This window comes from Ixodes scapularis, unplaced genomic scaffold (assembly GCF_016920785.2).
Source record: "Ixodes scapularis isolate PalLabHiFi unplaced genomic scaffold, ASM1692078v2 PGA_scaffold11__112_contigs__length_91849675, whole genome shotgun sequence".
In the NCBI taxonomy this organism is placed as follows: domain Eukaryota; kingdom Metazoa; phylum Arthropoda; class Arachnida; order Ixodida; family Ixodidae; genus Ixodes; species Ixodes scapularis.
In genome coordinates, this window is record NW_024609837.1 from 10344049 (window position 1) to 10354048 (window position 10000).

A 10000-nucleotide genomic window follows, 5' to 3' on the forward strand; every position below is an offset into this window, starting at 1 on the left:
AGGCAGCGAAGGATATTGGACGCGGAACCAAGCTTCGATTTAAGGTATTTTATATGTGGTGTCCAGGTCAGGTTTTTATCGATTAAAAAACTGAGAAACCTATGTGTTGGTAGGTATGGGATGAGATTTCCAGCAAGGACTAAAGGAAAACGTTTCATCGACATTCGTGTGAACGCCATGGCCACAGTTTTTTCGGGAGATAGGCACATTCCCCGTTCTCGTAAATATAGGCTGATTTCAGCAAGAGCGTGCTGAAGTCTCCGCTGGCTGACGAAACGATTAGCGTGTGTCGACCACATACAGATATCATCGGCGTAAATCGAAAGCTGAATATGCCTAGGGAGCTTCCGGCGTAAGGATACAAGCGAAATATTGAAGAGCGTAGGACTTAGTACTCCTCCTTGTGGTACACCTCGCTCCACTGTGTGGTCTTCCGTGTCTCCGTCAACTGTCTGCATAAAGATAGTTCGCTCTTTAAGGTAGGCTTTCACCCAGTTAAAAACATTCCCCCCAAAACCATGCTCAGCCATTGCAGACAAAACTGCTTCGTGCGTGATGGAATCGAAGGCCTTTTGGATATCTATGAAGATAGCTAGAGTTTTGCTTCTATCGGCAATGCCTTGCTCGACCGAACTAACCAGACCGACTACGCTGTCTGTGGCAGAACGTCCAATACGAAATCCAGACATTTCTTCAGGATACAACTTGGATTTTTCGATGTACCATGTCATTCTTGAGAGGATCATTCGCTCCATTATTTTGCACACGCAACTGGTTAGCACGATTGGTCGAAATGATCCCAGGTCAAGAGGTGAACGTCCAGGTTTCAGAACGGGGATGATCTTGCCTCGCTTCCAATCTCGTGGAAGCACGCCTGTAGAAAATGATTGGTTATAGTATTCGAGTAGTCTGCGTTTTGAGTGCTCATCCAGCCGTGAGAGTGCCGAGTAGGTTATTGCGTCAGGACCAGGTGACGATTTCTTTTTTGAGTCCTGTAGTGCATGACTCAGCTCTGCAAGAGTAAAGGGACAATCGAGAAAGATTTCGTTTGATGACGGTGAATGAACAACATGGCGTTTTGGACATTGGATATAGCTTGAGCTTCGAGTAACAAGGCGACAAAATGCCTCAGCAATTTCAATATCTGTAGATCTCTCACTCAATGCGAGGGCCCTAAATGGGTATTGTTGTTGAGCAGGCGCTCTGATTCCGCGGATCACTCTCCACAGTTGAGACAGATGTTTCTTTGCATCTAAGGATGAGCAGAGCTCTCTCCATCGACGTCGGCTAAGAGCGTCAAGATGTTTGCGTACCTTTTTTTGTGCTCTCCGGACATTGCGGTAGTCCTCAGGATCTTTTGTGCGTCTAGCTTTTCTTTCTGCTTGTCTGCGGATTGCCCGTAACCTTTCGTACTCTATGTCTACCTCTGTTCGATTGAAAGGCAGGGTTATTTTCCGAGTCGCCTGCAATATGCAGTTTGTTAGGGAAGGCAATAGCTGATCATTGGTTGTTGTTGCTGTAATTAAATCACTGGCGAGCGTAGAGTACTTGTCCCAATCAGTAACAGATACAGAATGTGGTTTTCTGCTTTTGTCAAAGCCACGGACAAACGTCAGGACCGGCATGTGGTCACTTCCCCTGGTCTCAAGATCAGTTGACCAGGCAACATGTTTGACATAGCTAGCTGACACAAATGTCAGATCTAGAACGCTACTGACAGTTTCTCCTCTATAAAAGGTTGGACTCCCGTCATTCAACAGGACTAAGTTCAAACTTTCTGCGAGTTCACTGATCTGGCACCCTCTTTGGTCGTTCCGGACGCTACCCCAGAACTCATGATGGGCATTAAAGTCACCGCATAAAAAATGCGGAGAGGGGGTACTCCGAAGAAGATTCTCGACGCGTTTTGAATCAAAAGCTGCCCGAGTCTCAGTGTAAGCGGAGATGACAGTTATATTTTTTTTTGTTTTTGTCGTTAACAATGGCACAAACGTATTCATTTGTGTCATGGGGGGCTACTTCAACTTCAGCATAAGTAAGATCTTTTCTTATTCCCAGTATGGCGCGGCTGTTTCCGCATGTTCTCTTTGAAGTGATAAACGTGTATCCCGAAATTTTAAAATTTGAATAATCGCTAATCTTAGGTTCCGTTATAGCTAGTACAGGAAAACGGTATTTGAAAACAAGTTGTTTAAAATCAGAAAGTTTTGATCTGAGTCCATTTGCATTCCATTGAAATACCGTTGTTGCACTCAAACTATCTTGAAAACATTCTACTTTATCCAGGAAAAAAGGAGAGGACTGATTAAATCAAGTCCTTTCTGGATCATTTTAGCCCATTCTGATTGCTGAGTATTTAAGAAACGACTTATGATATCAATTATGATTCTGAGGGCAGAGCTGAATATGGACTCACCGTCATTCGCGATATTTGGCTCAGAAGTACAGCTTACTGGTTTCGCGGTTTTCTCACGTGCATTCAAGTGCTCTCTATGTGGAGTTTCGGAGGAGGTTCCTTTTATAGGTGGTAGTGGTGAGATAAGAGTGTATGGTGTCGTTCTTCAATACAGGTGCCGACTGAGGTTCTACCGATTTCAAGGAGTCACTGTAAGTGCGCTTCACAGCATTCTGGCTCAAACTCTGGTTGACTTGGACGTCTTCTTTGCTGGTTGATGGGAGGGAAGGAAAGTCATTCAGATCGCGTGGTTGGGACTGTTGGTTCTGGTGGGTTGTCTCGTGTTGAACGTGAGCCTGTGAGTTATTCGATACTGTTGTGTGGCCTTGTCTTCGAACTTCTGCTAGCCTTTTTTGTTCGATCCGTTTCGGGCACCCTTGAGCTAGCGCCTCATGACAGCTTCCACAGTTAATGCATTTTGGCTCTACAGATTCGCAGGCATTTCGATCGTGTTTTCCTCCACATCGACTGCAAATTGTTTCGCGGAAGCATGCAACAGTCTTGTGGCCGTAGCGGCCACAGTTTGTACACTGTAAAGGGCGTTCTTCGAAGGGAAAGACTCGATAGCGGACACGAGAAAGAAGAGCGTAATCCGGCAGTTGTGTGGTTGCAAACTGTACCTTCACAACGGATGATTTTCCAAGTCTTCGGGCATGCAGAATGGGCACTGGTTCGGCACTCAGCTCATCTTGTAGTTGCATGTCGTTGATCTCTTGATCTACGCCCTTTATGATACCTACTGCTGCTGAGCGTGGACACGGTTCATAAGCCCTCACGTCAACTTGGCATAGTGTGGTAACCTTGAGAAGGAGTTTCGTTGCGTAGGCGTTACGAGTATCAACCGCTATCACATTTAGTCGCTTGTTGGGGCGGATCATTAGGATACATTCCTGACATATTGTCTCCAGCGCTTCCGAAAGTTTTAGGCTACTTAGTTTGGTAAGACAGACAGCAGGATTTGCGGGTATAAAAATGACAGTCAAACCTGTCTCTTGAAGTTGATTCACCTCCCCGTTGTTTTCGTGCTGACACTTCCGCTTCCGTGACGTGTAGACAGTGAAGCCATCGTCGTCGGCGTTCGAAGAAGCTTGCATGTGATCCATGTTGACTTGTGGCTCACGCTGCGCAGGAGTGATGTTAGCAGACTGTGAGTCTTCATTGTTGAATGTACCTGGCGGCTTGGTTGCTTGACTGCATGGGTCCACCGAGTATAAATGGTCCATAGGTTCTTCGGTGGGAATCAGAGGTGTCTGACCATTTTGTGTGTTCTCGTCCATTGCGGTCTTCTTCAGAGCCCTTGGTCTCTGGGCCTGAGTCCGGAATGCTCTTTTTGGCCTCAAACTCTCAAAAATAGGCAGTTGGTTCAGCAGTTTAGGAAAAAAAAATTTAGGACAAGCGGTCTGGAACGTCCTTCGCTCACTTCGGCTATCAACTAAGACCAGGCATCCAACTCTACGTTATATTTACAATTTTTTTTTCCCGCCTTTTCTCTTCTTTCACGTCTAATGCATAACCTAGGCTCATCTTTTTCTTTCTTTGCTAAAGGTTAACTGTAAAAGTTTTAAGCCAGAAATTGAAAATTAAAAATTAAATGGAAAAATTAAATGAAAAATTAAAATTGAAATTACTGTAGATCAATGATGCAAAGCTAAGTAATCCAGCTCTTTTTGTGACAGCGCTATAGATGGATTACTAATACACCTGCCGTTTTGCCTGGCAATGTTCTCCGCTTCTATTATTTCCCTTGTGAGCTGGTCTCGACTCCTTGCCAACACCACACACTTGTCAAGTTCCGCTGTGCACCCACAGTCCCGAATGTGTATGCCAACATGTCCAGAATTCTTGTTGATGGTGGACAGGTTGTGTTCTCTAAGGCGGTGGTTTAAACACCTACCCGTCTGTCCGATATATGTTCTTCCACAGGACAGGGGGAAGGAGTAGACCACATTTTCAGTGCATCGAACGAACTTATTTCTGTGATTCGTTGTGCAGGACGTCGGTGTTCTTGAAGGAGTGTTTACCCTCTTGCACAGGCTGTAGAGCTTGTTCGGAGCGGAGAAAATAACGTCCGTGCCTACTTTGTTTACCATTTTCTTGAGGCCATCAGAAAAATGATGGAGATATGGCACAATCACTGGTCTTTTTGCCCTGTCCCCATGACTTTTCTTAAATCGCTCATCATGCTTAAATTCTCTGAAAAGTCCTTCCGCCACTGATGTTAACAAGGATGGTGGATATCCAGCGCGTTTTAATCTCGACACTTGCCCATCAAAGCTCCTTTGGATGGAATGGAAGCATGACTTCGTAAGAGAGTTCTTAAGGCACAACCGCGATATGCCTCTCTTTACGAGTTTTGAATGCGCTGAGTTGAATGGCAGAAGTGGCTTCTTTCCCCTTGGCTCGTAAGTCCAGCACGTATGGTACGGTGACGTACAAAGACGAAGATCTAAGAATCTCAAACTTCTTTCACTTGGAAGTTCGTGGGTAATCTCCAATGGGTTCATGCACCTTTTGAAACTGTTGAGAATGTCTGGTACCAAGGCTGTCAGATTTTGGTCATCGGTGGCGAGGACAATTAAATAATCGTCGACATATCTGAATACTTTTTTAACTTTTGACCCGTCGAGAGTTTGGTTTAAATTCCTGTCAAGGTGTGCAAGATACAGGTCACTGAGGATAGGTGCAATGCACGAACCAATACACACCCCTCTCTTCTGTAGATACGTATGTCCATCCCAGGTGGCGAAGGTAGATTTTAGATAGATGTCAAGTAAGTTTAAGAATTTGCTTTGGGATAGGCCTGCCGCATTCTGAAAGGCGGTAATGCCATATGTGTCTATGCAGTGCTCGATACACCTTAGGAGATGGGGTTGGGGCAAGGAATAGTAGAGATCCTTAATATCGATGGAGAATGCTCTTAGATCTAGGTCGCTCTTTTGATCGAAGAAGCTTTGCATCATTGATCTACAGTAATTTCAATTTTAATTTTTCATTTAATTTTTCCATTTAATTTTTAATTTTCAATTTCTGGCTTAAAATTTTTGCAGTTAACCTTTAGCAAAGAAAGAAAAAGATGAGGCCTAGGTTGTGCATTAGACGTGAAAGAAGAGAAAAGGCGGGAATATACAAAAGAGTTGAAGTCAGCGCTGTGTAAGTGTCCCTTTCTTTTGGTGTGACTGTGAACGTTGTCCTAGTGTTTGTTACGGGTGCGCTGTGTCCTCGTGCGTCATGAACTACCAAGTCGCCCGAACTTCTGTTTTAACAAGCTTCATTTCTAGTACATCGGGCCCTTTTAGCCATCATTCCTTGGACTGTAACGGCCTTGTCACCTTAATCGCCATATGTGTCTGCCAAGCAAGATCCTTTGGGTACTGCATACGAGTAAAGATGTTGCCCCCTGAGGTCATGGCCCTCTTCGGAGGCTTCCTACCATCCGTAGGGCACGGGAAGAGAATTTGTAAAATACTCCAGGCCGAGTGGCATAGGCAGGCACGGCACTATCGAAATAGCCTGTTCTCACTACTGCATGAGGATACCACTCTTTCTTCCAGCAGAAGAATATGGCAAACTTACGCCTCTTTAACGGAATGTACGACTGAGCATCTTTGGACACTCATGTTAAGGCATCTCCAGACCACCCGACCCAAGAAAGAAACGGCTTCAAGTAACCCAGTACACACGTTAGGGGACATTGATATACCAAGTTCTGTGAGGCACGTTCTAAGCTTGGGCCCCAAGTTTGCAGTGGAACCCAAGAAGACGGCACCGGAGCTACTCTCCATCATTAGGCAAGTGTCGCGACGAGCTCCAGAGACCGAGATCGATGCACCTCCGAGGGAGTGGACATGCTCGTTCGTTACAAGCCTTCAGCTACACCTCTGCCTATCAAGAGAGTAGAAGCATACCTCAAAGAACACTCACTGACACTTATGCCTGCTGACAAAGAAGGCGGTTTTGTGCTCATGCACAAGGAGACGTTCGGAGAAAAAGCTTTAACAGCGGTCGATTCTGTCTTCAGCAGCCACGACGAGATCTCCCTGGAAAAAGTCAAACGGGTAGCAAAAACGTTTTGTCAGTCACAGAATTTGAATCAACTTTGCTCCAGAATTGAACGCAGCAAAAACTTGAGCCTTCAATTATTCTTCAGCGCCAAAACTCATAAACCGGAATGCCCTCTTAGAGTAATAATTTCAGAAAGGGAAACTTGGCAGAAGTCGGTAGGTGTATATTTGCAAGAAAGACTGAAGCTGCTAGTCATCGATGATCCTTACTTGATTCATAGCTCTTATGACGTCATCAGCTTCTTCGATCAAAATAGCGACCTAGATCTAAGAGCATTCTCCATCGATATTAAGGATCTCTACTATTCCTTGCCCCAACCCCATCTCCTAAGGTGTATCGAGGACTGCATAGACACATATGGCATTACCGCCTTTCAGAATGCGGCAGGCCTATCCCAAAGCAAATTCTTAAACTTACTTGACATCTATCTAAAATCTACCTTCGCCACCTGGGATGGACATACGTATCTACAGAAGAGAGGGGTGTGTATTGGTTCGTGCATTGCACCTATCCTCAGTGACCTGTATCTTGCACACCTTGACAGGAATTTAAACCAAACTCTCGACGGGTCAAAAGTTAAAAAAGTATTCAGATATGTCGACGATTATTTAATTGTCCTCGCCACCGATGACCAAAATCTGACAGCCTTGGTACCAGACATTCTCAACAGTTTCAAAAGGTGCATGAACCCATTGGAGATTACCCACGAACTTCCAAGTGAAAGAAGTTTGAGATTCTTAGATCTTCGTCTTTGTACGTCACCGTACCATACGTGCTGGACTTACGAGCCAAGGGGAAAGAAGCCACTTCTGCCATTCAACTCAGCGCATTCAAAACTCGTAAAGAGAGGCATAGCGCGGTTGTGCCTTAAGAACTCTCTTACGAAGTCATGCTTCCATTCCATCCAAAGGAGCTTTGATGGGCAAGTGTCGAGATTAAAACGCGCTGGATATCCACCATCCTTGTTAACATCAGTGGCGGAAGGACTTTTCAGAGAATTTAAGCAAAATGAGCGATTTAAGAAAAGTCATCGGGACAGGGCAAAAAGACCAGTGATTGTGCCATATCTCCATCATTTTTCTCATGGCCTCAAGAAAATAGCAAACAAAGTAGGCACGGACGTTATTTTCTCCGCTCCGAACAAGCTCTACAGCCTGTGCAAGAGGGTAAACACTCCTTCAAGAACACCGACGTCCTGCACAACGAATCACAGAAATAAGTTCGTTCGATGCACTGAAAATGTGGTCTACTCCTTCCCCCTGTCCTGTGGAAGAACATATATCGGACAGACGGGTAGGTGTTTAAACCACCGCCTTAGAGAACACAACCTGTCCACCATCAACAAGAATTCTGGACATGTTGGCATACACATTCGGGACTGTGGGTGCACAGCGGAACTTGACAAGTGTGTGGTGTTGGCAAGGAGTCGAGACCAGCTCACAAGGGAAATAATAGAAGCGGAGAACATTGCCAGGCAAAACGGCAGGTGTATTAGTAATCCATCTATAGCGCTGTCACAAAAAGAGCTGGATTACTTAGCTTTGCATCATTGATCTACAGTAATTTCAATTTTAATTTTTCATTTAATTTTTAATTTTCAATTTCTGGCTTAAAACTTTTACAGTTAACCTTTAGCAAAGAAAGAAAAAGATGAGGCCTCGGTTATGCATTAGACGTGAAAGAAGAGAAAAGGCGGGAATATACAAAAGAGTTGAAGTCAGCGCTGTGTAAGTGTCCCTTTCTTTTGGTGTGACTGTGAACGTTGTCCTAGTGTTTGTTACGGGTGCGCTGTGTCCTCGTGCGTCATGAACTACCAACTCGCCCGAACTTCTGTTTTAACAAGGCAAATGCCCCTCAAAACGAACCTTGTATTCCTCCGCCACCAATCGCATTCCGTTGTTTCCGTGACGTCATGGCCTGCCCGAACCAATCTTGTTCTGGCAAATGAATATTTTCAACAACGGCTGCCGGGCAGATTCTCTACGACTCCAGTATCGTGCAGCAATTATTCTGTATTTTAATGCAGTTTTTCACTTTCCCGAGCATACGTCGCTAAGTCGTAACCGCGTCCACTTTTATTCGCAATAGGTTCTGCGCGACAGCGTGATAATCCAGCGATAGCATTGCCACCGAAAAGTTCGATGCGGGAGTAAGGCCTAGCATCGTACAGATGTCAAACGCCGTCTGCTCCTCTGCCTCAGGTTGCGCCTCAACATTGTGACGGCATCGGCTTTTCTTCGCAGTGGTTTCCGTGGAGCGACGTTAAAATGCAGCGGTCACCATACTCTCCTTTATAAGTGTAGTGGGCTGTGCGGGAGGGGCATAAGTGAACCGCGAACACAGTAAGTGTCTTCACCCGATTTCGACCGTATCTTTGCTGGCGTTAATAAATAGTCTGTCAACTGAAATGACGCCTTCGAAGCAGTATGCATTCATCTGTGAAACGTGGCGTCCTTGTCAAGTTTCCGCGTCGCAATCTGCTGCACGGTAATCTATGACTCCGATAGTACCCGCGGGTGCACCCGCGTTCGCTATAACGAGCTGTTACATACATGTGACATACAAATGATAAAGCCAGTGATGCTGTAAATAAATAAAGGGCAAACGCCAACCAATCCCTAAAAGATAGTAGGGTCCCAACGTTTCGGTGCCGGCTTGGAACCTTCTTGAGGGGGCTATTTAAAAGAGAAGCAGCTTCTTTCTTTTCTTCTGCGGTGAATGTAGGGCTTCTTCTTTTTCTTTCAAACGTCTTTATTTACAGACCAAATGAATGAGCGCCTTATGCGCTCTGCTGTATGGTGTTTTATCTCGTCGTCTTATGTGTCCCTTGTGTTACCAGGGGCAGAGAGACGTCGGGTGGCGGCGATGATTGGCTCGTATTGCTTGAGTAGCCTGGAGCCGAGTGGGGGCGCCTGCGGGTCCTCTAAATATCGGAGGATCGCCTGGAATGCTGCCAGGACACGACCAGGGTCAGGAGCGGATGGGGGGTTGAGCCACTTAGTAAGAGTGGAGGGGGGAGGTGAGAGGGTTGAGAGCGCGCGAACGCGGGCTGTTGAGTGGAGCGGGCAGTCCCACAAAAGATGGGGGAGACTAGCAGGAATGTGGCAGTGGGTACACTGAGGGTTGATGTGGACCTGGGGATACATCTCTGCAAGCAGGGAGGGAGCGAGGAGCGCTCCTGACCTGGCTTGCTGTAGAAGGGAGGTCTCGTGGCGAGTGAGAGGAAGGTGGGAAAGAGAGGGGAAGTCAAGGGGGTTAGCCTGAGTAGTCAGGTAATGACGCCATTGGCTGGCGTGCTCCTGCCGGGCTTCGTGTGAATCGTGAAAGGAGCCGGGTGTGAGCTCCGGTGGCGTAGGAAAAGTAGGGGCCCCGGCTCGCGCGGAGAGAAGTTTAGCGCGCGCAAGTCGGTGAGCACTTTCATTGCCGGGTATGCCGCTGTGGGCGGGCACCCAGTCGATGAGGGGATGGTGGCCGGCTGTCCGG

The 10000-nt window shown here is 46.3% G+C and overlaps 1 protein-coding gene across 1 annotated transcript; it reads right to left on the reverse strand.

Moving 5' to 3' along the window:
• Positions 1–2490: 2490 nt before the first annotated feature.
• Positions 2491–3732, reverse strand: LOC120850498. Its single transcript, XM_040222995.1, has one exon. It carries the CDS (start codon positions 3730–3732, stop codon positions 2491–2493), a length of 1242 nt encoding a protein of 413 aa, XP_040078929.1.
• Between the last annotated feature and the right edge of the window lie 6268 nt (positions 3733–10000).